The sequence below is a fragment of the Delphinapterus leucas genome, chromosome 18 (genome assembly GCF_059928025.1).
Source record: "Delphinapterus leucas isolate spDelLeu-1000000601 "Yukka" chromosome 18, BTC_Dleu_Yukka2, whole genome shotgun sequence".
Taxonomy (NCBI): Eukaryota; Metazoa; Chordata; class Mammalia; order Artiodactyla; family Monodontidae; genus Delphinapterus; species Delphinapterus leucas.
In genome coordinates, this window is record NC_143146.1 from 15660235 (window position 1) to 15686759 (window position 26525).

Here is a 26525-nt window from a genome sequence, read left to right on the forward strand (position 1 = left end):
TGCAATTAACCGTAATTATAAATACTTTATAGGCCACATACAAATCTCATCATGTTTAGAGTTTGAAAACTTGAGTTTAAGTCTCAACTTGATACTCACCAGCTGGGATGACCTTAGGTCCTTTGAGCATTGTCTTTAAATCGACGGGTAATGATAATACTTAGGAAGGATTTTGAAGAGTCCAGTGAGATGATGTATGTGAAATGCCTTGTACTTTGCAGGATTCTAAAACACTATAGAGTACTCCCATCACTGCTGTCACACCAGTGAAGACTCCTTCCTAGTATGCAGTCAGACCATATGTCAGGCTGTACAGAAACGTAGACACTAGTTAGAGAGTGATGCAGAAGCTTGTACATAAACTTGTCTTAAAGGCAGCCGATTAGCTGTTCCCCAACTCCTCTGTACTGTTGCAGGCCTGAATGTCATCCAGAAAGTAGTTTAGCAAATAAAGAAATGTAGTTAAAAGGCGGAAAATGTGTGTGGTTGATTCTGTATCATTAAGCCCGATGTTAAGTAACTACTAGTCTCACTGCCTAAATTTACTTATTTATTTATTTATTAAAATTTGTATCGGCGTATAGTTGATTTACAACGTTGTGTTAGGTTCAGGTGTACAGCAGAGTGAATCAGTTATACATATATCTCACTGCCTAAATTTAGAGCTGGGTTTTCTCACTTCTTAGCCGCTGGTTGCCTTGATCTGTCTGCCCAAAGGAAAGGGCCAGATCATGATCTGCTGATATTAATATATATTTGGCTTAATTTTTTAACACTTAATATAAATTTAATAATTTCTTATCACCGTGTTTGACACAAATTTTCTTTGAATCCAGTGGCACTGGAATTACTTTTTATTAATTTCACAAGCACTTATTGAATAAGTACTGTATGTAAAGTAAAAAGTATATGATTCCTGCTCGTATGAAATCAACACAAAAGTGAGCTTGCAGTGAGAGAAAACTGTTCAGGAAGATTTCTTCTGAACTTTTTCACTATTTATATCATTTTATCTTCATTTTTATCTAGCAAATAACTCGTATTTGTGAAATAGGAAATGATCTTACAGTTCTTTTACTTATCAAAATTATAATAAGTGTTTCTTGAACTCCTGATAAGAATTAGAATTTGCCCATAAGTGTATTTCTTAGCAATAATAATCTTTTAATCTTACGATGAGTTCAGGTTTATATTAATGAATGAATTTCCAAAGTCTGAAATGATAATTTAAATATTCTTTTAGGTTATTCCAAAATTTATATCTTTACTTCAACACAACAGGAAATGGTATGTTATTTACCTTTGTACCCATGTTTTTCTGGTATGCTAGAGTATTTAGTGTCAGTGTTTCTTGAAAATCATAAAGTGTTAGAGTTGGAGGCCTTAGGATTTAATGTCCCAACAAATTTAAGAATTCCTTCTACAGTCAGTGTAATAGTTTAAACAATAATTGTAAAGTATAATTCATCTTTATAATTTAATTACTAAGATAATTTTAATTCTTAAATAATCCATCCTAAAACTTTGAGTTATAGCGTTAAAATTTGTCATCTATCTTTACATAATTTTACTTTTTCAAAAGATTTAACTGAACTGTAGATAGTCTTCAAAGTGACCTTAAGGTATAAAATTGATGAATAAATATTTCTGCAGGGGTCACTTACATGTTTGCCGCTTTCCTAGTGAGCACCCACAGTGGGTTTGGAGGTCAGTTAAGAATTATGGATAAAATCTGGAAGTCATGAGAATTTGTATTTTCAGTAAGAGATGTCTAGGATCTTCATGGGAATTGCCTTCTCTGGAATTGTACCCAATCATTGCCTTACCCTGGTTTGGGAGAGCTTACTTTTTTTTTTACACTTTATGATTCCCTTTCATTTCACCTTTTTAGCTGCATTCATGGATCAGGGCTTCAAACAAGAAACTTCCTTTATGCTACTGATGTAGTAGAAGCATTTCTCACTGTCCTCAAAAAGGGAAAACCCGGTGAAATTTATAACATTGGAACCAATTTTGAAATGTCAGTTCTCCAGCTTGCCAAAGAACTAATACAACTGGTATGTATATATTATAAAAGGGTAGTATTTTCAAAATGGTCACTAAATTAGTGGCAGTAATCACTAATTTTGTCAAAATCAACAATTTACACCTTTGAAAAGTGAACCGGTAAAAAAAAGAACTTCATAATTCCATATGTATGCAGAGATGTGTCATTATTTGAAACTGCATCACTCATTTAGTCGCAGTTTTTCAGGAAAACAGTTCCACAACGTTAAATGTGCATACCCATTGTAAGACATATTCAGTTTCAGAAAATCGAATGTTAAATTGTGTGTCCTAGAATCAAGGAACACTGATATATAGATTAATAGTTATGAGTGTTTTTATGTACTAGTGAGCATCGATTATAAATCTCAGGATTCAGTAAAAAGAGCGACTGAACGAATGGAAAACTTGTTTTCCTTTACACTACTCACAGAACACTCTGTCCTCCAAACGTGTGAGTTTTCCACGCCCAGCAATTCTCAGACACCAGCTCGGTGTCCTACTATTTAACTCAGTTCTGACATTATCTATCTGGAGATGGTGTCAGATCCCACAGGTTAAGGGCTCAGTCTCACAAGACTGCCCTCACTTCACATGTCAACCCCAAGACCTGGCTGTCACCTGTGCTTTTGATCAACGAGGTATAAGTCTGACGTAATTTGCAACAGGGCCTCACAGAATTTAGGAAAACAGTTTACCCACTAGATTACCAGTTTATTACAAAGGATGGAGGAGATGCATAGGGCAAGACGTGAGGGAAAGGGTGTGGAGCTTCCTGCCCTCTCCGGGTGTGCCACCTTCCCAGCACCTCCGTGTGTTCAGCAGCCTGGAAGCTCTCCTCTTGGGTTTTTATGGAGGCTTCATTAAGTAGGCATGATTGATTGAGTCATGGCCACTGACGATTAGTTCCACTTCTGGTCCCCTTCCCCTCCCTGGAGGTGGGGGCAGGGAGGCTGAGTTCCGTCTCTCCAATCACATGGTTGGTTCCCTTGGCAAGCAGTCTTCATCCTTAGGTACTTTCCAAAAATCACGTATTAACCTGAACTCTGGTGTGGTTGAAAGGAACTTATGAACAGCAAAAGACACCTTTATCTCTCATCACCAGGAAGTTCCAAAGGTTTTAGGAACTCTGTGCCAGGAGCAGGGATGAACACCAAATATATATTTCTTATTTTAAATCGCAATATCACACTGAGTAATAACCAAAAGCCAAAAAAATTCATTTTCTCCTATAGTTTATATAATGTGTATTCTCTCTGAGCTTCAGATGGAATTCAGGTTATAAAGTATGGAAAGTGTTAATAAAATGCTATTCGTCTTAGCTGTCTTACCCACTTGGAGGAGGTTGTTTTTCTTGTCTTTTGAATCAGTTGTTGAATACCATTTTCTGGTCTCACTTTATAATTTGACTGGAAGGTCTTCTCCATTTTGACAGATCAAAGAGACCAATTCAGAGTCTGAAATGGAAAACTGGGTTGATTATGTTAATGATAGGTGAGTAACAAGTTAAAATATCGGGGAAAGGTTGTGAAATCTTAGGTACTTATAAGATTTTAAAATGTATGGACTTAGCCAGAAAAGTTTACCTTTTTTGAGTTTTCTGCTAGAATGTTTTTTCCTGATAATAAATGTCATAACAATAAACTGTAGCATTATTATTAGCTGTGTGACTTAAAGAAAGTTATTTACCCTTTCCAAGTCTGAGATTTCCTTGAGTGTGAAATAGGGATAATAATATCTTGCCTATGGAAGTATTTTAAAATTTATAATGTATATAAACTACCAGACCCAGGGCATGGAACATGAGTCCTAACAAGTTTATGTGTATTTATTCATTCATTCATCAAACATTTAGGTATGACACATTGCATTCATACCTAGATTGTGGTTGAAATGAGAAAAGGGTAAGCCACAGAGAGGGTTAGGCTTCTGGGTTATAGAGGATTTTTAACATATACTTTATTTTACAAATATATAAGTGTGTCAGCAGGGAGAATTTTTTGAGAGAAAATTTGAATTATGGACACACATTATTTCTCTCAATATTTAAGTTTGTAAATAGGGAATTTCCTGGTGGTCCAGTGGTTAGGACTCCACGCTTTCACTGCCGAGGGCCTGAGTTCAATCCCTAGTCTGGGAACGAAGATCCCTCAAGCCATGCAGCAGGGCCAAAAATAAATACATTTGTAAATTTATATCCACAGTATCATTTTAAATCTGTTTTGTTTTCCAAGACCTACCAATGACATGAGATATCCAATGAAATCAGAAAAAATACATGGCTTAGGATGGAGACCTAAAGTGCCTTGGAAAGAAGGAATAAAGAAAACAAGTATGTTATGAATTGATCATTTGCGGGGAGGGGGAGAATCAGAAAAATTTTAAGGCACTAATTTATTTTAGGACGCTACAGACAGTGTTGTGGTGAATCACTTTCACTTTTCAAATTTTTACATTTAATGTATTTCTGACGTTAGTGGTTAAGTATCCTGAATTATAGACTAACTTCCGATTAGGTGTCCTTTGTCTTGCTAGCATTTATCAGATGCCTATTTCGTTGGATGCTCATTTTCTCACATCCTTGAGAGGTATGTGTTTTACAATTGCTAGTGTCTTATAATTATCATTTCACCTTTTTTTCTTTCTTACTAATATGTAAAGTAATGGTCCATCTTAAGAGCAGGCATCTGAGATTTGGTGAAATAGAGACAGTTGCCGTCTTTGAGCGTCTTGAGTCTTTTTATACTGAAACAAATAGGAAGCAAATTTAGTATGTGCAGAAATAGCTATTAAAATAAGTGTATATATAGTCTGTGCATATATGTTAAATTCTGTTTAGAAATGTACTCAAGAGAAAAGATACCCAAGTGTAGGAAAAAGTCTCAGTTCAGAGCTTGACATACAAAATATTTGTGTTGAATTTGAAAAAGCAAATTCAGGGACTTCCCTGGTGGTCCAGTGGTTAGGACTCCGTGCTTTCACTGCTGTGGGCCCCGGTCAGGAAACTAAGATTTTGTAAGCTGCGCACACAGCGCAGCCAAAAAAATAAAAGCAAATTCAAAGATAATTTATTATTTTTCAACTAAAAAAACTTTAATAGGATAGCAACATAAAATAATTTTACATATTAACAAAAGGAAGTTGACATCATCTCACTGTGCCTATCATGCAGTATTGTGATGTTTACATGAACAAAATACTACACTTTTTTTCCTATGACTTTAAACTCAGTACCAGTGACTTATCTCCCTTTCCCCCTGAATTCCCTAAAATTCGAATGTTTTAATACTTGTACCAGCAAATTCAGTATTGAAGGACTTTTGAAGTTAAAAAGAAAAAAATTGTTGATTTTTAAATCTACGTTTTCAGGTGATGAAATAGCTTCTGATTAACATCATTGGTTAGTTCAAAATCAAATTGTTTTCGTCATTAGGCAATACTTGCCTACACGTTAGCTGACGGGCAAGGCTTTTCTTACTTAGCAGGGACTCAGTAAATATTGGTTAACTGATGTTTAGTTTTTTATTTTTGTCTTTTTATCAGTTGAGTGGTACAGAGAGAATTTTCACAACTGGAAGAATGCAGAAAAGGCATTAGAACCCTTTCCAGTATAACCACCGTGTGTATAGTTGGGACAGTTTTCAGAGAAAGAAGAAACTTATCCTACCTCAACAAATGATATGAAATCAAGCGACCAAATGAAGTGTCCTCTTTTCATTTGGAATTAGATTATGACTTTTTGTATAAAATTCAAATGTAAAATGCCTCAGTCTTTAGAAGAGGTTCAGTATTAGCATAGGATTTAAATATCAAAATTCTCTCAGAAACCTTTTCTCCTAAAAAGTAGGAACCAGTAAGCATAGAAAGACTCTTCTGTAGGTGTGGCCAGGAAGGAGGAATCTCCTGGTTCTGAGAACAAGGACAGGTAATAGCTCTGGGCAGATGACAGCCTTCGCTGGCACTGAACTCAGCTTCCCATCCTTTCCCACTGCCTAGACAGTCTCTGAAGTTTTTTAGGCAGTATAGGATGAGCCTTTTGCCCTAATTTATCTTTTTAAGGTCTGATGTGCTACAATTGCTTTAAAAATGGAACAAATGGAAGCATATCTAGCACTTTTTATTTGATAATTTTGTACAATTAAGTTAAATATTTTTTAAAAGAAGGATGTCGTTTTTATATTTTCAAAATTGGTCATTGAACTATGTAAGTAATCTTGTATCAGAGAAATTTTATCATGTATTTACTGTTTAAAATGATTTTATTTATAAAATTATCAACACTTTATTAATGTATTATGTGGCTTTTTTAAAAGTAATGTATGTTTTTGTTTTGCTGTAAAAAATTTTTTTAAATATTTGATTATCATGTATTTTTAGTTCCTCTCTTCCCTAAAGACTTTAAGATGATTTGAAAAGGTAACTGATTGGATATTACATTCAGAAAAGGGAAAGGGTCAAAGACTATGCCCAGCTTTCTGGCCTCAGTGTGTGACTGGTGCCTTGTTTTCTCTGTGGAGTAGGAAGCAAGGTTATTAACTCAGAGGTGGTTGAAGGAGGGCGATAGGAGTGGCATAAGGGCCTGGGGCATGTGGAGACTGGGAAAAGTGTAGTAAGCAGATTGAAAATTAGTAAGGGGATTTGCCAAACAGGAGTGAAACACAAACTGAGGCCGAACACTGTAATTGCAGAATTCTGCTATGTGTCGAAATAGATTGAGCCAGAGCTGGGCTCAGTGTGAGGCCCAGGGACTAGAGTTGAGTGACATTGACTGAAATGATGGTCCCTGGTCTTAGGTGTGTAGGGAAGAAATGCTTCTTGGAGGTAGTCTGTAGCTCTAGAGAAAATGGAGAGGGGAGAGGGCCGAAGGGAGTGGGGGTACGATCTCAGGGAGGCAACTGTAGGAAGTTACAGGCAGAAAATGGGACCAACTGAGAGCAAATAGTCTTTGGTGAAGTTTGGTCATTGAGGGTAGCTGACAAAATAAAAACACTTGTTCTGTGTCATTTGTTCTTGCACATATTTTTGTGATCCTTCAGGCAGTGAAAATACTCTATATGATAATATGATGATGTCCATATGTCAATTTACATTTATCCAAACCCACAGAATGTATATATAACACCAAGAGTGAACCCTAAGATAAACTGTGTCCTTGGGGTGATTATGGTATGTCAATTTGGATTCATCCTTGGTTAAAAAAAAAAAAGCACCATTCTGGTGAATGATGTTGATAATGAGGGAGACTATGCATATGTAGGGACAAGGGAGTACATGAGAAATCTCTGTACCTCCCTCTCAATTTTGTGATAAACCTAAAACTCTAAAAAAATTGTCTTAAAATTAAAAAAAAAGAAAAGAACAACCTTAGAAAAGAAATCAGCTAAGTTGAAAGCTTTTGGTCTCCAAGAGCCCTCTGAAAGCTGCCCTTTCCTCCCTGCTCTATACTCAACTTGCCGCCATCTGCTTCCATTCCGCCTCCGCTGCAAGAGTTATCCCTGTAGTCGCCAGCCTCAGAAACCCTCCTGAGAAATGTCATCTACTCTCATCGCTTTAATTACCATCTTTTTTTTTTTTTCTTTTTCCAATTTCAATTCCTTATCTCTATGCCAGGATCTCTTTTCTGAGCTTCTGATCTCCAGTTTGAAATCAGTTTGATAGGGCCTCAAAAATTTAAACATAGAATTACCATATGATCCAGCAATTCTCCTCCTAGGTATATATCCCAAAGAATTGAAAGCCGTATCTCAAACAGGTATACTTGTACACCAATGTTCACTGCAGCATTATTCACAATAGCCAGGTGGAAAGTACCCGTATGTACATCTACAGATGAATGGATAAATAAGATGTGGTCCATACAAACAGTGGAATAGTATGATTCCACTTGTATGAAGAACCTAGAGTAGGCAAATTCATAGACACAGGAAGGATAATAGAGGTTTACCAGGGCCTGCGGGAGAGGGGGAAAGTGGGGAGTTATTGTTTAATGGGTACAGACTTTCTGTTTGGGATGATGAAAAAGTTCTGAAAGTGGATAATGGTGATGGTTGCACAACACTGAATGCACTTACTGCCACAGAATTGTACACTTAAAAATAGTTAACATGGTACATTTTTAATGTATATTTTAGCATAATAATTTTAAAAAATGTGTACCTAGACCAACAGCATTTTTATCAGTTGCTAGAGCTGCAAGTTCCTGGACTCCATCCCAGACTTACAGAATCAGAAACTTTGGGGAGAGGGCCCAGTGATTCTGATGCACACTAATGTTTGAGAACCCTGCTCTATAATATGGGGAGATGAAGCCAGAGAGAAATGTGGTGGCCCAGTCATGGATGGCCTTGTCTGCCATGAAAAAAGTGCTTGGACCTCATTCTGCCAGCAAAGAGTTATTTTGGGATCTTAAGGAAGAAATCGGACATCGTTAGATTTGTGAGATTTATCTAATTCCTATCTTCAAAACTAATAACGTGCTCATTACAGAACACTTGGAAAATTAAATCAATAAAAAACGCACACCAGCCGTTGTCTACCACTGGAGGATAACCCCTGCTAGTGTTCAGATGTATGTTCTTCATTTCATTTCTTGGAACATATATATACATTTTAAAAAACCAAAATGGGATCTTAATGGACGTACTGTTTGGGAGCCTGCTCTTTTTCACTAAGCAGTGTATCAGGAACATTTTTACATATTATGAGATCTTTTGCCATTTTTTTTGACTGCAGAATTTTACGTGTTTGATAGCTCATTCTGGCAACAGTATGAAAGATAAATTTAAAGGAAGGCAAGATTGAACTGCAGGGATCCAAGTTATGAAGTTATTGCAGTAAATCAGGCTGGTGATGATAAGGCCGGAAGCACAGCACTGCAAACAGGTAGCATCGGCGACAGACGTGGGAACTCTTCAGATTAAAAAAACTCGTTGATTGATGATACGTGGGAGGTGCACTTTCTTGGGGGGTATTTTAAGGTTTTGAATATCGAATTGGAAAGAGTGGAGAATGGTAAATCACATCTGGGAGATGGTGAGCTTTAGGGATCTGTGGGATATCCAAATGGAAGTATTTAGCAAACAAACTCATGAATCTGATGTTCAAATTGGTGGGCAGGGTTTGAGATCTACAGATACATATTTGGGAGTTAAATGGCAATTAAAACCCTAAGAGGGGTTTAAATCACCCGAAAGAGAACATACAAAATGACAAAGTTGATGGTGGGCGGCATGATTCATAGGCAAGCCATGAGAAATACCAAGGTTTTAATTGCAGGCAAGGAAGCCAGGGAGAAGATTAAGAGGAAATCGTTTTTAAAAAATAAATAAAAATAGAGGAGTAGAAGAGAACAGGAGGAAATAACACCACAGAAGCCAGTGGGACAGACATATAATAACAAGCAGGTGTCCAGTTGAAGTTCAGTAAGGCAAAGACTTGAAAAGCACCCACTTGCTCCAGCCACGCTGCAGGCAAATTTTCTAGGGTCGTTTTAGTGGAGTGTGGGGTGAGGGAGAGGGAGAGCATCTGGGTAATAAAGAATTGAGTAGTGATTAGGATGGAGGAATGGAGAAATGGAATTCAGACCAGTCTCTGCCGTCTCTCTATTTGCTTAAAAGCAGGACATAAAGTTGTAAAGATGTCCCCCCTTCCCTCCCTACCAGGAAGTTAACAGAAGTTAATCCCCAGAGACAACTGTACACCCTGATCAGCCCACAAATGGCACCAGAGAAATCTACGTAACAAACTTTACTAACCAGTTTTTTAAAATTTATTTTTGGCTGTGTTGGGTCTTCGTTGCTGCACGTGGGCTTTCTCTAGTTGCTGTGAGTGGGGGCTACTCTTCATTGCAGTGCAACGGGCCTCTTGTTGCGGAGCATGGGCCCTAGGCACGCAGGCTTCAGTAGTTGCGGCACGCGGACTCAGTAGTTGTGGCTCACGGGCTCTAGAGCACACGCTCAGTAGTTGTGGCACACGGGCTTAGTTGCTCCGCAGCATGTGGGATCTTCCCAGACCAGGGCTCAAACCTGTGTCCCCTGCACTGGCAGGCAGATTCTTAACCACTGCGCCACCGGGGAGGTCCACTAACCCGTCTTATCTATTAAGATAAGTTCCCCTTATCCATTAGTTTCCCTATCTATATATTTACCTTCCCACAATTTGCTACCCTAGAAACTTGGTGTTTTTCTTTTGTCTTGTTACTTCTCTACAAATTTATTGTTCTTTTGTAAGATATAAGCCCCAGTTCCAACCACCTTTTTGAGTTACTCATCACTGGGTACTTCCATGAGTATATGCAATGCACAGGTTAATAAACTTCTGTTTGCTTTTCTCTTGTTAATCTGTCTTTTGTTAGAATAATTTTCCATCCAGGAAACCTAAAATAATGGGTAAAGGGAAAACAGATTTTTTTCCCCTCTACATCCCCAAAATTCTCTTTATAGGTTGTTTTTTCTTTGTTTTGTTTTGTTTTGTTTTCCCTGTACCAGGCTCCAATAAAGGTCCACACATTACTTTTGGTTATGTCTTTTTAGTCTCTTAAATATAGGGCTCTATCTCCATCTTTTTGATTTTGTTTTTCATAACATTGGTATGTTAAAGACAGCAGGTCAGATGTCTTAGAGAATGTCTCATACTCTAGATTTGTCTAGTTATTTTTTCATGGTGTCATCTAACTTATTTCACCATTTTCTGAATTTCTTATAAACTGGAAGTTAGGTCTACCTAGAAGCCTGAGTAGTTTCAGGGCAAACAGTTTTTGGCAAGAAGCCTTCGTAGGTGATTCTACGCACGTTGTTATTATAGGACTAGGAGGCCCATAAAAACTGGCTGCAGGAGTTCTATTTACACTGACGTATAAATGATTCCTAGCAGGCCCTTTTCTGAACCCAGAGTTTTATCAGGAGACAGTGAATTGAAAGCAATTAGGCCTCAAGATTCTCAGAGTAACATTGGCATAAGATTTCTTCCTGTGCTGGGGGAATGGGCCAGGTTAGTGTAAGTAGCAAGATTCCGCACTAAGGTCAAGAAGACCATTTGCCTCAAAACCCAACATCCCCAAAGTGCATGTGGACCATAGATTTAAAAGAACTGCCGTATTTCAATAAAGCTGGTCGAATATAGGGACAAGCATGGTGCATTGTGACAGCCCTGGCCTGGGGGCTCAGAACAGGGCTCTGGTCCCACCTCTGTCACCAAATGACTGTGTGACACTGGGAATCATTAGCCTCTCTGGGCTTTTATCGACTCACACATAGGATAGAGGCTGCTGTCCCAGGTGATCAAAATGAGGTCATTTTGTAACTATTACATAAGCACCGATGTGATTGCATGGCAGTGTTTATTTCTCGTGGAGACAAGAAAAAAACACTTTGACTTGACTTCTCACATTCCTTACGGGGCAAGCAGGGGAGACTCAGTCACTCCCAAGTCAAAGCATTCTTCTTTTTCCAATCATCCAATCATTATTAAAGGGCAATAGATTAACAGTCTGAACAGGACGCTTCTGTGTGTGGTGCGGTGGGTTCCTTCCCGTCCCTCAGGGAAGCTCTGGACACCGGACCATCTATGTGAGAACACATGGAGCTTCAGCGCCTTCTGAATCCTATGCAACCTTGTGTCGTTGGGGAAAACTGGGTGTAGTCAATTTTCCAATTGCTAATTATGGAAAGGGGCTGGATAGTTGAGTGGGAGAATCTGGGGTTAGGGCCCTGCTTACTGTCCCTGTAACCTAGGAGAGCCCTGGAGACGTGCCCTGACAGCTCCACCTGCAGGACAGAGGAGACATGTCCCAGGAGGCCTCCCACTGGGGGATCCTGAGCACAGGAAGCAGCAAAACTCAGCTCTCCCTCTCACTGCATCCCTCCTGCCCACAAACGTCCTCCAGAGAAACTCCGGCCTGTGTGTGCAAGGAAGACAGGGGAGAAGGGTAGAGAAGAGCTGACTTGTCGCCAAGCGTCCCGAGTAAGGTGCGTCAGGAAGTGGCCAATGCTGGGACACGGAGTTGGGGGTGTAAGGATACAACAAACAGGACTAGAGAAGTGGATGGAAGCAGGGGAGAGTCAAGAGTGCGAGGCACCTGGGAGGTTGGAGGGCCACAGGACCAAATAGCACAGGTGCCTCTGTGGCCTCCTTTTCTGTGGCCTCCTTTTCTGGTCACTTAACACCACCTTGGGCATCTTCAGTGGGGCAGAGGGAGAGACTGATGTACTTCTTGGTTCTGGCTTTTTTTTTAAATTAACAAGGGATTTAGGAAAGTCCTGACTTAAGTGTATTCTGCCTTATTTCTTTGGGTTAATAACCAGGCCTTACCCCTTAATCACTGGATAGGGGTTGGGGGGGGAAGATGGAGCAGGGATGCAGTTGGGAGGCTGGCCCAGTTCATCCGAAACGAGAGACAGGGCTTCCCTGGTGGCGCAGTGGTTGAGAGTCCTCCTGCCAATGCAGGGGACACGGGTTCGTGCCCCGGTCCGGGAAAATCCCACATGCCGCAGAGCGGCTGGGCCCGTGAACCATGGCCGCTGAGCCTGCGCGTCCGGAGCCTGTGCTCCGCAACGGGAGAGGCCACAACAGTGAGAGGCCTGCGTACCGCAAAACAAACAAACAAACAAAAAAAACAAAACAAAAAAAAACGAGAGACAAGCAATTAAGCCGACAGGTATTTAAAGAACGCCCAAACCTCTGAAACTCAAGCTCTAGAGTCCAAGTTTCCTGGCCTTTAGGGCATTGTTGAAAATCCACATGGTTAGTTAGGCGTTTGCTTGATGGATGTGGGAGGATTGGATTAACACATAGGAAAAGCTCTGTAGGTTGTTCTTGAGTATAATTTACTTAATTGTTTCTGGCCTTGTAAGTATACCCGGAGGCTTAATATTGATGTCTGTGATTCAGCAAAAACAAAAACCAATAAGGTCATTATCGACTTGTGGTTTAATGGCTTTAAATAAATTAACTTCTTTTGGATCAATTCTGTATTCGGATGATATTTACAATCTATTACCTTTTTTACACTTCTCCCCTAAGTTATAACTTTAATATATATGTTTTGGAGAAATCACTTTCTATCCATCAAGATAGAAATTATTTCTACACGCAGAGAACTTCAAAAGGCATAAACATGCCCATAAAAAAGCATGTATAGTATAGGTCTTCCCTGGTGGCGCAGTGGTTGAGAGTCTGCCTGCCGATGCAGGGGATACGCGTTCGTGCCCCGGTCCGGGAAGATCCCACGTGCTGCGGAGCAGCTGGGCCCGTGAGCCATGGCCGCTGAGCCTGCGCGTCCGGAGCCTGTGCTCCGCAACGGGAGAGGCCACAACCGTGAGAGGCCCGCGTACCGCAAAAAAAAAAAAGGGGACCTCCCAAGCACACCTACTGAAGGCCAACACGTGCACAGCCTCATAACTCACAAGAATGAATGAGCTCATAATTGGTGGATTAAGTAAAACGTTTCCATTATTAAGACATGTTTCTATTTGTTTGGACCGTTTGTTTTCTTTATATCTCTCAGAACACAAAACCTTTATTTAGCTCTTAATCTGTTACATCTGGAAGGTTTTCTAAAACCTGTTTATCTAGAAAGTTATGTAAATCTTCCACTTAAGAATAGCAGTCAGAACATCTTAAGGGACTTGAAAGATGAAGAGAATGTTATTGTTGTTGTTAAGACATTTATTGACTGTCAACCATGTAATGTGTGACTGTGATCCCAGCTCATGGGTTTATGACCTGCATTAATGCGGGTTAGTGCCCTGGCGGATCCTGGTCCCAAAATGCTTCAACTTGTCTCCGTTAGGCTAAGACAACCCCGTTCTCTTTCTGGAGCACTCACTCAGAGGTCCAGCTTCCTGCTCTCCTATGTTGAAGGAGGTTTACAGCCCTTTTTTCCGTCCTTTTTTAAATAATGCCAGAGGAAAAAAAATTTTAAAACATGAACAGAAAAGAAAACACTAAAAATCATCCAGAATTTTAAATTAACTACAAACTCTTTTTAGTCCTTCTGAAAGAGTTGCTTATTGACAAATCAATAGATGTCAAGAAGCATTTCTTGAGAACCCAAAACGTTTCTGGCACAGGGCTGGATGATATAAGGCATAGAAAAGGAACAGGAATCTCAGTCCAGACCCTCAAAATAGTTCATTCTCTTGTTAGCGAACATAATAAAAAGTATAGTCAGAGGCTATGACAGTGGTGATGAGTCACCACTGAGAGGATGAAAAGGGAGGTGTATTATCATTCATTGGATAAACATGCATTGAGCACCTACTGTGGGCTCTCTGCTTTGCACATGGGTAGTTTTCTTTTTTTAATTGGGGTATAGTTGCTTTACAATATTGTGTTAGTTTCTGCTGTACAGTGGAGTGAATCAGCTCTATGTATACATAGAATGGATGGAGACCTTAAGGAGGTGACAGCAGCCAGTCGGGAAATATAGATGGATAAACAGATAAGGTGCGGGAAGTACCAAGTGGAAAGAACATGGAAGATTTCCTAGGGAGCCAGGAAAAGCTGATGCTTGAACCCATTCCTGAAGGAAGAGAGCGGCCCGCAGGGGGCGCTAACTGAGCACGAAGTCTATGCCTTGTGCCACAGGCTGAGCACTGTACGTGGATCACCTCATTTAATTCTCACAAGAGCCCTATAATAGAAGTAATTTTTTACCGCCGTCTATTTTACAGACGGGGAAGCTGAAACCTCAGGGTTCTAGAACCTATGAACGTTACACAGCCAACAGATGGAGTCGGAGCTCAGGCCCAGGCAGCCTGCCTGCAGGGGCTGTGCTCTTGGCCACCGCCACGCCACGTGCGTACACAGAGCAGCGGCCCGCGCCGCGGTTTCAGCCTTCTTCTCCGCCTCCTGCTGGACCACGTTCCTCCTCTACACCCACAGCAGAGGAAAAAGCACATGGCTTTGGTGCACCATCCGTCTGCTTTTACAATGTGAGAGTTCAAGGCTATAAACCAGAAACTGTTGCAGTGACTCTCAATTCAGATCCTTCAGCCGGGTTGGTTGAGGGTGACGGGCGCTCCACTGCTACCACGAACACGATGGAGAAGTCAGATTTAAAAGGATAAAGCTGCATTCAGGCCCTCCTGACGTTTCTCTCGAGGTCTGGGATAAAAGCCGTCTTCTTAGGATTCCCCGCCTTCAGGGTCGAGATCAACTGTCCCAGCTTCCCGTCCGCCCTCCGCCGTCACTCCCACTGCCACTGGGGGGAGGATTTGACATCCCCTACTCCAGCCTGCCTGGTCTTCTCTGTCTTTGCCCTCTTCCTTTTGTTCGGCGAGCCCAGCACTCCTACACCCTGTCCGGGAATCAATTCACATCCCTCCAGCCATTCCCGGTCGCATGACTTCTTTCAGAGCCCACTCCTCGATAATACTCACATGTTCCCGCTGGAACATGGAGACTCTGAAGTATCTCTTCCTGACGTCCAAACCACCTTTTCTGAGGAGGTGGCATTGTGCCATAAGGAAACGAGCACACGTTCCAAACAGGTAATGAAAGATGGGACAGAATCCCATGCCCAGTGAGTGCAGAGTGCACTGGGCGGTCAAAATGGGGAGATCAACAGTAACTCAGTCTGCGGGGAAAGGTTTCAAGAGGGGGCAAAGCTTGAGAGAGAACTCGAAAGATGGCCATGAACTGAGGAGACACTAACAAAATAAGATGTGGAATAAACAGGCACCTGATATTTTTCTCCGAGCAATTTACCAACTTGACCTAAGAAAACGCTTACAAGGGAGATGTTTCTATGCTGTGCGTACCCGTACTTCGTTCTTGCCTACTCAACAGCTGAAACTACTCAACAAATCAGGCCTTCATTTTGTAAAAGGAACAAAACCAAATTTTTCTGTTAATATTTGTTCCTAGCATAAGAGATCAGACCATTCAAATCCAGATACAGTTTATGGATTTAATATTCAAATCCCTTAGAGTTCGACTCAACTAGGGAATGTAAACATCACTGCTATTGGGTGAGATTATCTGGAATACTTTATAGGATATTAAATATGGTTTGAAAGTTCAGCTCAGCTTTACAGTCGTTTGAGGAAAAAAGAAAAAGAAGAAGGGAAAGTGTGGTGTTATGTGAAAAGGAGAAGTAATGTGCATCTTTAGAAAACAGCTTTACAGTTGTGTGCATAATGATACTGTTGGTGTAAAATGAGATACAGACATACGTGCTTGTATATACAAAAATTATTTACTGAAGGATACACTAGAAGCTACTAATAGTGGCCTCTGCAGAGGGGACTAGGCACAGAGCTAAACCCGAGATGTACTTTTCATTGTGTACCTCCTTTTTTCTTTCAATTCCTCACCACTGACTTCAACAATCGATTCTTTAAAAAAACTAAATTTTTAAAAACATTTTCTCAAATTCCCAACTTTTAAATATGAGAATAGACTCTCTGAGTTGGGAGAGAGATTGAAAAAGAAGATAAGATGGGAAAGAAAAAAGGAAGAAGTTGTAGAATAGATGTGCTGTGCTCCGGAAGGGAAGGGAAGCAGAAAGAGAACAAACTTTTGTTCACGTTGTCCTCGTGTCTGAAAGACATTTTTCTTGGGACTGGGCTCCCCAGTTAGGAGACCACTAGAAAAGTGGAGTCAACGATATGTAGACTTTATGAAGATAAGAAAGACTATGGGAGGATAGGTTTTGAAGAACCACACGCATGTGAAGAGAATGGGGCTCTGCCCTGTCTGCACTCTGGAAGGGATGCCAGAGGCAGATCTCTGGACTTTAGAAAATCACCAACCTCATCATTTACCTTCACACAAGTAAATGTGTGTAACTATATATTCATCTCCTAGATAATTAACATGGCGGACTACTGCTTACCTATCAAATTTCCCTCCAGGCAGTCATGAAAGAGACTGGCAGGATACAGGCCCCCCACCCCCTCTTTAACAGGGCACCTCAAGGTCATTTAAGTGTGTGCCTTACTATGTAAGCACTTGACACAATAAGACAGGTCTTCACAATGACCACGAATTCTTGGGCACTCCAGCTTTACATTGTCCTGTTCCCTTTATTCAAAGCCATCAAGAATGGGATGGCAATTTTCTTTTCTGAACGCTCACCTCTTACACTTTCGTGCTTCTTGCATTCACCTCCCCATGTTTCGATTTGCCTGAAACTCTACTGAGTTGTTTTTATTTTCTGTTCTAACATTGTTCTGAGAAAAGCATTTAGAGGAAAAGAAAATTAGTTTACTTGCTAAGAAGTTAAATAAGGAAATCCAAGTTTTTAAAAGACAAGCTTAAAAAGAAAACAGAAACAAACAAGAAACTCTGAAATAAACCCAAAAAACATCAAAACACACCCACATCTATATACAAGATGAGCAGTGTTACCAAGTTTATAGTTAGTCTGTTCATAGTGGGAAAACAGTGATTTTGTCAGAGTATTTTATCTACAGAGGTCACCACATACCTTCAGACATCAATACTGAGATTGTCATGGATAAAATTATCTTTGATGCGAGTCAATAACTTTCAGGAAAGGCTCATGGTTTCATTTATTATGAAGACTCTAAACAGACGGTAATTCTCTGGGGGGCTGTCTACCGCAGGATGCAAAGTACTTTTTAAAATTTTGAGGCGGGGACAGGTATTTCTTCTAGACATACTTAGGGTTAAGAGATACGAGCCATCCCATTGAGGCCACCACACTTTTTATCGTCTCTGCCAGCAATGTCCACACCTCATTCCACTCCACCCTCTTCCTTCCTGAACTCAGCAGCAACAATAACAACAAAGAAACCACATCTCAGGAGATTCCTTTTTTAGGAGATTTTTTTTGAAATGCCTGAAGGATAGCAGAATATGCCACCCCAAATATGCCACTTTGGTAAAAGGATTATTTCGAGCTAAAGGCAATTGAGAAGAAGCAGATACAAGAAAAGTTCTCTGCCCTCCTCCCTATTTGCCTAAAAGCAGGATATAAATTTGTAAAGATGTCCCTCCTTCCCCCTCTACCAGGAAGGCCAGAAGTTAATCCTCAGAGACAACTGTACACCCTGATCAGCCCACAACTGGCACCCAAAGAACCTATGTAACAAACTTTACTAACTAGTTTTATTTACCGTTAGTTTCCCCGTATATTTACCTTCCTGCAGTTTGCCACCCTGGAAACTTAGCCTTCTTCCTTCATCTTTTACTTCTCTACAAATTCATTGTTCTTTTGTAAGATGCCATATACGCCCAAGTTCTAGCCACTCTTTTGAGTTACTCATCACTGGGTACTTCCACATGTATGCGCAATACACATGTTAATAATCTGTTTGTTTTTCTCTTGTAAATCTTTTTTCAATCTTATATACAGGTCCCCAGCCCAGAACCTAGGAGGGTAGTGGGGAAAAGTTTTTTTCCTCCCCTACATCCCAAGACTTGGCTAGTAGTCCTCTTAAACGCTGACAAATCTATTCAACAGCAGTTCTCTAGGTTAACCAATCTTGGTCAGACAATTTTCTATCACAAAACTAGATCAAGTATCTTATCACAATTCCTTTTATCTAACAGAAATCTCTCCCACCTTCATCTAAACCCATTTCTTCTTCCGGCATCTCCCTGGAAATTATATATTCTGGAAGAACAATGATGTGAAGACAGTAATCAAGTTACCCTCAGCTTTTCTATCTTGGCAAATCTAATTCATATCCTTTTATTGTCGCTTTTGAAAGAAATCTCCTCTTCCTTAATCATGTTTTTGTTCTTTGTTAACTCTTTCCTCTTAAACTGAGTTAATCAAAACGGAACAAAATGCTCTAACACAGATCTCAGTAACACAATGTATAAACGAACTACTCTTTTATTATGGCTCACGTTCCATTTTAATACATCTCAGAATTATGCTGGCTTTTCAAACTGCGCTACTATGTAATTTCTAAAAAAATTCACATTCAACTATGCCTCCTACCCGGAAGAGTTATTGACAAGTTTGGTGGGATTATGTATAAAGTGTGCTCATCCAGAATGCCTGGCACATAGACAGCACTCCAGAAATGGCAACTCTGGTCATTCTTTATACTCTGGACTAGAGAGTCAGTGAAGTATGTAGGGGCAGGGGTTGCCCCAAATGTACTGTAGAATATATTTAGGTAGTGAATGGTCAAATATTTGCACAGCCTGCTTTAAGACAACCCATTATATGAAGTTTTCAACTTATGGAACTCATATGAGACCTGGATGTCTGTTATGAAGAGCCTTACCCCTCAGCAAACTGCCCTGCTTCATTTCCCAGGCTGCATGCTGACCCTCTCTCAAACATTACACTCCAAAAGCTAGGGACTGCAAACAACCCTCCAAGAGTTCCAGTTAGATAAGTGAGCTACGCTTAAACAAAGTATTCCTTTCCGACATCACCTATTAAGGATGACTGTGCAGGATTCATATATTCCTGGAATTGGAGGTAAATCCAGCAGGAGTTATATTTCTGACCAACATCAGATAAGTCTGAGATGTGACAAATAATATAACATGAAACTAAACAACTATAAACCACTATACATGTGAACAAGTAGAAATATGACCTAAGACTAATAAAATGGGCATTAATGAACATACACATTGATTATACAAAAGGCCCCAATAAATTATGAAATGCTCATCTAGTATTATATTGTATATAACAATTGTAACAGCTTCATTATATCCTAGGTCTGACCTAAAATGAATACAGTATCCGGAATAATTAAGAGATAAACAGGCATTTAGCAATATGCTTGCATGTCACCTTAGAAATTTGTCAGATGAGCCAGAGGTCCCAGGTTTCTTTCCAAAGGCTCACCAAGGAGACTTGAGCAGATGCCTTCCCCCTGCCACTCAGGATAAATGGCTGGAAGTAAGAGGAGATATTCACAACCTTTCGTAGGGAGCTGGGTTGAGCATTAACTCTTATCAATGTTTAATGCTGATAGTGTTCTTTCCACTGAAAGCATTTCTTTTCTAAAGTAAAGGCTGACTCCACACTTTACTCTTCACCCTTTATACCCCTCTTGGTTATAAAGAGCTAAACACCCCATCTAAATTATAAAGAGCCGTCCTGGAGCTGCCCGCATCAGAGGGTTCCTAGGAGACAATGCACGTTCAGTCTTTCTCAGCCTTCACTCCTGGAGACTGACAGCATTTGACATCCATCAGAGCATGTCACAAGTCAGTGATAGGCAATAAACATGATCAGATTACACCTTTAGACTTTACATCTTAAGGTTAAAAAATTACATATATATGTACATGTGTAATTATTTTTTAAATAAAATATATGTGTATATCTAATTATTTTCTTAAATAAAATATATATATTTTTTAAATGCTGCGTACCTTCTTCCTAATCATTCCTCCCACCCACATAGTCAGCAAAACCCTTTACGAACACAGGTCCAGTGGAGGTCTGCCCAAACTATCCCCTTCCTCTTCCCCTTGCTACGAAAGAGATACCAGGCCCAAAATGGAGTCACTTGTGCTAGGCCCCCCATCACCTGAGACTTAATACCTAACCTAATTGCAGCTTCAGTCTCTCCCAGGAACGTAATCTTCCAATCAGTCTGCCATTACTTGGCCAGCAATAGTGAGGTGCTGGGGCCCAGGGCAGGCCACCCCAAAATATGCCTCAATGGCATATTGATTATTTTGAAGTTACTTTAGAAATAGCTGATGCTAGAGGGACTCTGACCGTCCTAAATCTCCCTGAAGCAGGAAAAAAAATATCTCTCCTGTAAAAGGTGCCCTCCCTGCATCTGGAAGTAGAAGGACACCCTTATCACCAGAGAGAGGGAATTTGACCAAGAAGCCTATATGAACAAATCTTGTTACTTCTTTAATTTACTACCCCAAGCCCAAACTCCGCTTAGGTTCTTCTCTAATTAAGTGCCCAAAGCCTCAGTTTCTTTGTCCTGTCAATTCCTCACAAATGTATTGTGTCTTTGTCTAAAAAATATAAAAGTCACCTGCTTTGGCCACTTCTTAGGTCCCGTTTCTATGGGACCTCTATGAGCATGTATTAAAACTTGTTTCTTTTTCTCCTGTTAATGTGTCTTGTGCCAATCTTACTATTAGTCCAGCCACAAGAACTCAATGGGGGTAGGGGAGAAATTCCCACCCCCCGCAACAAAGGTAATTCTCCTGATAGACCCCTCTTGCCCCCCAAAGGAAGGTGGCCTTGCCTGAAACAGTCAGCTCTCTGCTAGAATCAGGGGTCCCCAACCCCCAGGCTGCAGACTGTTACCGGTCCACAACCAGTTAGGGACCGGGCTGACAGCAGGAGGTGAGCGGCTTCATCTGCCACTCCCCATCACTCACATTACCACCTGAAACGTCCCCCGCTCCCCTCCCCGTCCGTGGAAAAAGTGTCTTCCAGGAAACTGATCCCTGGTGCCAAAAAGGTTGCGGAGCGCTGGCTGGAATAACTTCCTTGTCTTGCCTCCTTCTGCCTCTAAGTCTTTTGCACAGCCCCTCAGAGCCCCTTTATATTTCCTAGATGGGATGCCACTTGATTCCTGAATCTCTGAAGAAAACCAATACAATCTTTAACATTTACTCAGTTAAAATTTGTTTTTTAACACCTCTTCAGACATCTAACCAGGTGTGTGCCTCTAGCCTCCCCGCATACAAATGTCCCTATTCCTATAGCAAATACGTGGTCTTGTTGTGTCCGCCCACGGGGTAGTCAGGCCTCAGGCTGCCTGATGAACAGTCACTCTCACTGCCGGCACCCACACCATTCCCCTCCCATTTAAACACGTGGATGGGGCTTCCCTGGGGGCGCAGTGGTTAAGAATCCGCCTGCTGATGCAGGGCACATGGGTTCGAGCCCTGGTCGGGGAAGATCCCACATGCCACCGAGCAACTAAGCCCACATGCCACAACTACTGAGCCTGCGCTCTAGGGCCCGTGAGGCACAACTACCAAGCCTACGTGCTGCAACTACTGAAGCCCGCGCACCCAGAGCCTGTGCGCTGCAACAAGAGAAGCCACCACAATGAGAAGCCCGCACACCGCAATGAAGAGTAGCCCCCGCTCGCCGCAACTAGAGAAAGCCTGCGTGCAACGAAAACCCAACGCAGCCAAAAATAAATAAATTAATTGAAAAAAAAACCCAAAACACGTGGATGGCTGGTTGCACTCCAGTTTGGTTTTTCCCTTGCCAAGAAATCTTCCTCAGAGGGCCCAATCAAGACCTTCTTGCCCATAGAGCCTTTTCTGATTCACCAGCAAAAGCTTTTATTTCCTCCTAAAACTATTCTCATTTTTATGCACACAAACATCCCAATAACTATTAACTTTTCATAACATTTAGGACGGGGCAGAAGTTAGATGCCTGACATATGTTTAAATACTTGCGTTCCTACAAGGACTATTATGTGTAAAATGAAGATGCTAATAATAGGTAACTTCATAGGGTAGTTACAAAGATCACATAATGCCTGGCACATAGCAGGAGGCACATAACTGAGGTCTAATTGACGAGTGAATTAATACGCTGAGGGCACACGAGACTTCATAAATGTGAGCGGCCTTCCCTTTCAAACCAACAGAAGCAGAATATATGCAAGATTTAATGCATAAATCCCACAAGTGACTGTCTCTCATGTGCTGACCAGCAACTCATCGCCTCACTAAACTAAATCTTCCCTTTTCTAGTGACTCCAAAATAGACTGAAATTTCTTCCTTCTTTAATTCAATTCAATTCAATTTAAATTTAATTTAATCCTTCAATTTCTACCTCTGGGTCGTGGCTCAGCTCCCAGGAGCCAACACAATACATAATCAGGCCCCTGGGCTCCATTTTCTTTACTCCACAGCGCCTAGGTTAGCCTTGGGGTGGGTCCTACAGATAGCTACCAGAGTCGATGCCCCAGCACATCCCACCACCAACACACACACTCACCATGAAAGCAAAAATTTTCAGAAAAATTAATTCCGAGCACGTGCCAAAGTTTTATTTCAGACTTGCAGGACAAAAGACTGCACAAGGTAAAAGCTTGTTCACAAAAAAGGTCTTAGGAAAGGGCTCTTTTAAACATTGAAAGGAATATCTATAGATAAGTGGCTCTCAAACTTTGACTGCTTCAGAAACCCCTGAAGACTTGTTAGAACACCTAAGGCTGGGCCCACCCCAGAGTTTCCCATTCAGTAGGTGTGAAGCACGGGCGGGAATTTGCATTTCCAAGTAGTTCCCAGGTGAAGCCGTGACTGCTGGTGGTCCTGGGACCACACTTTGCGAACCACTGATCTAGACTCTAATTAAAGTTGTTGCGATGCAAGACTAATTTTACAGAGCTGTAAAGGTGCCATGCCTTTACCCACTGTCTAAGTAACCCTGGCTATGCCACCCCCGGGGCCGCGCTTCGGGCGCTTCTAACCAAAACTACCTAGTTGCCCGGTTCCCTCCTCGGGCAAGGCCAGAGGGGGACCATTTGATTAAACAGCAGGGTTTTGCTTTTCAAATTGGGATGCTTTGGGAATGAGATTTGGGACGAAGTTTTGTTTCTCGCCCTCCGACACAGACCTTATTCCTTTGGCACCAGCGCGCTGCCCCCTCTCACCACCGGCCGTGAGCCCGGTACCCCGCACTTCCGGATCTCCAGCAGGGCGTCTCTGGCCCCGCCCCCCCACGCTTCCCACTGCGCACGCGCAGCAGCGCCTCCGACGTAGGCGCCTCGGAAGTAGCCGTGAGTAGCGGCTACATTTCCCAGGGGTGACTGAGAACGGCTGTTTCCACTTCTCGCTCGCCCTTCAAGTCCCAGTTTTCACCTGGGGTGGAATTAATGAGCCAGGTTACTCTAAACGGGTGATCCTACGAGAAATTCCAATCGAAAAAGAAAGACTCTGCCGAAACCCGGGATCGAACCAGGGACCTTTAGATCTTCAGTCTAACGCTCTCCCAACTGAGCTATTTCGGCGCCTGTTTTGTTGTGTTTGGAGTAAGCTATCACTGAACTCTTCGCGTCCGCCCCTTCCGTCTTTTCCTAGTAATCACTTACAGCGTTTCTTCCTTGTCCTATTAAATGGTTATATGTTAAAAAGAAAAGAAAAAAACATTTAAATGGTTATCCGTATCAACATTCTTCTGCCTGCTTTTTACAAGCCATGACTAAGTGCACTGTACGTTACTTACGTTTTTCAGTATAATCCAAACCTTTGGTTTAATCATCGACAGCAGGCGTCGTGAACGACCCGGTGTCCCCGCTGCGGGATTGAGGGGGCAGGGGTTCGGCCGGCCCGCAGCCCGGCGGAGCGGAGTCAAACGCAGCGACGGCGGCAGCGCGTCGGGGCGACGCCTGCGCGCCCCTAGCTCACCACTCCCTGCCCCCAGGGCTCCGCGGCTCCTCAGGGCGTGGATTCGTCTTGCCCTAGCTGGTCCCCGCGAGCCCCGTGCAGGGTGGTCCCTTTGGCTTGCCCTCTGCCCATGGAGTCGGCCCTTCCCGCTCTGACCTCTCACTTTTCACGATTAAGGTGGACAAGAAGTGGACCAGGGCATGGAGGCAGGACTGCAGTCTCCCTGTGTTCGTGGGTCCTCGAAATGCTCCCTTTCCCACCACCACTTCGCACAGAGCCAGATAGGCACACCGTAAAAGCTTGGCGAGCTCACTGAGGACGATCATCCAATGTCAATACTACTTCCTACACCAGTTGACGAATGTTTCTGAAGCACCAACTACCTGCCAAGCACAGACATTCTGCAATGTCCGAACATCCTATTGTCTGTTGTTGTTGTTGTTTTTCCCTCTCCAATTAAGTCGTAATTCTCTGAAGGCAGGGGTGTTAATCTCACCTACCTTTCACCCAAGTAAGTGGAAGTTTCACAGCCAGTTTTGAGGGATGGATGCATGCATGCGTACGAATATGAAAGAAAAAGAAAAAAGTTTTGAACATGGGAAGTGTTTGCAATCTCTAAGGTGTAGAGTCACTTTCTGAATTCCTTTGTTGCGTCATAACCAAACAGAAGAGCTTGAGATTTAAAAGAAGTCATTGGTTAAGGAAGGAAAAGGGACCAAAGAGAGCTTGGGGATGAACAAAGTTCTGTGTAGGCTTGGGGGCAGGGGGGTTGGAGTGGAAGAAGAAGAAACTTGGAGCAGCTGCCTTGTGCGGGTCAAACATAAAGAGATGGGGAAAGAGGGGGCTTTTACAGCCTTTCTTGTGTGTCGTGAATGTAACTACCTTTCACATTCTCAAAATACCGCAGGCAAGGCTTGAACCTGGATGACTAGGAAAGTTAAGTTTTGATGGGATTTGGGGTACGGGTAGGGGTGAGGAAAAGGTCCAGGGTCTGAAGGGAAATGGAAGGAAGAGGACTGGAGAGATAAGAGAAGGAAGAGCACAACCAATAAACTTCTTTTATCAGAATTTAATGTAAGATCCTTCAGCAAATTACAAGATAAGAGAAACTACATTGTAATAGTGACCATTCATTGACTAAAAGTGGATTTCAGAATATAAGTGTTATGACGTATGTCATGAATTAACTGGGTGGTCACACAGCCCGGTTTGCCCAGGACAGTCCCTGTTTACCTCCTAGAATCCTGTCATGGTAGCACCCCTTTCACTCTTAAAATTATCCTGCAATGAGGGGAAAATCAATGATGTGATCACCCAACTTATAAACTATGAAAAAGAGTCACAGCTTGGGGCTACATAATGAACTCTACCAGTTTCACTACAAGAGAAAAGATTTTTAACAACTCAATATTTGTCATTGGCGTTTTACAAAGGGGACTGAAAGTTTTCAGGACTTAGGGTCATAGTTTCTGTTCTGTGCAGGAAAGCAACCTGGGACGCTGCAGTGGCTTCACAGGGGTGCAGAATATTTTAGATTTTTGAGGGAAACGCAGTGATACTGGACATCTGTGGGACACTGCACAAACGGCTAGGTAGTTCATAGTTTCAGCAATAGATCACTCTACAGTTCTTTCAGTGATGTCATCTCTTTGCAAAGCTAGGTTTTCAGCAGTTGTGATAAAAAGCAAGTGCACGTGAAAATAAATGTGTAACAGGAAATGAGAGTAGTGGTGTCCAATCTGCTTCCAAGGCTGGAGAAACTGTGCACTCCCCAACAGGTACACACAGCCCATTGGTAAGTAATGTTGGTTGTTTAAGAATGAAATAAAAATATACCTTTCTTTTCTTTTATGTGTATAAGTTTTTCCAAACAAAGTCATTGGACATGAATACTTAATAAATTGTTTGGGCCTGAGTACTTCATAAAAGGAACTGTTCGGTATTTCTTTTGGCCTGGGAGCATTGGAAAAACTTACTGAGACACTGAGAGCATTATGAACAGAGAAGGTTTGGAAACCTCTAGCTTAGCACCTTAGTGTTGACAGCAGGAATGAAAATTATTACTGAGTTTGGGAGAAAATCTTCTTTGTTCAGCAAGATTACAGAGGCAAGAAGAGCCATCAGAACTTCCACAGAGACCAAATGCCAAGGGCTAAAGTGAAGTGAAAAATCTATGAACACACTCACAGTCGGAACGAACAGA

At 41.7% G+C, this 26525-nt stretch overlaps 1 protein-coding gene, 1 long non-coding RNA gene and 1 other non-coding gene across 10 annotated transcripts in view; 1 reads left to right on the forward strand and 2 right to left on the reverse strand.

The window, feature by feature from the left end:
• TGDS (TDP-glucose 4,6-dehydratase) overlaps positions 1–6401 on the forward strand; it is a 17680-nt gene extending 11279 nt beyond the window's left edge. For 4 of the 7 annotated variants that reach the window (XM_022576943.3, XM_022576942.3, XM_022576937.3 and 1 more), the window contains 6 exons: positions 1244–1287; positions 1892–2057; positions 3482–3540; positions 4281–4378; positions 4563–4634; positions 5590–6401. In XM_022576943.3, coding sequence (XP_022432651.1) covers positions 1244–1287; positions 1892–2057; positions 3482–3540; positions 4281–4378; positions 4563–4634; positions 5590–5660 — 510 coding nt within the window. In that variant the 3' untranslated portion in view covers positions 5661–6401. Of the gene's footprint in view, positions 1–1243; positions 1288–1891; positions 2058–3481; positions 3541–4280; positions 4379–4562 lie in introns of all 7 variants that reach the window. The other 3 variants (XM_022576941.3, XM_022576940.3, XM_022576939.3) reach the window with 3 other exon arrangements.
• LOC111176460 (uncharacterized) overlaps positions 1–25745 on the reverse strand; it is a 32413-nt gene extending 6668 nt beyond the window's left edge. Inside the window, exons 1-2 of one of the 2 annotated variants that reach the window (XR_002645043.3) lie at positions 3378–24915; positions 100–308 (exon numbers count right to left, since the gene is read on the reverse strand). This is a non-coding gene — a long non-coding RNA (uncharacterized LOC111176460). Of the gene's footprint in view, positions 1–99 lie in introns of both variants that reach the window. The other variant, XR_016388651.1, reaches the window with a different exon arrangement.
• TRNAF-GAA (transfer RNA phenylalanine (anticodon GAA)) lies at positions 23874–23946 on the reverse strand. Its single transcript has one exon. It is a non-coding gene; the product is annotated as a tRNA-Phe (tRNA).
• Positions 25746–26525: the final 780 nt, after the last annotated feature.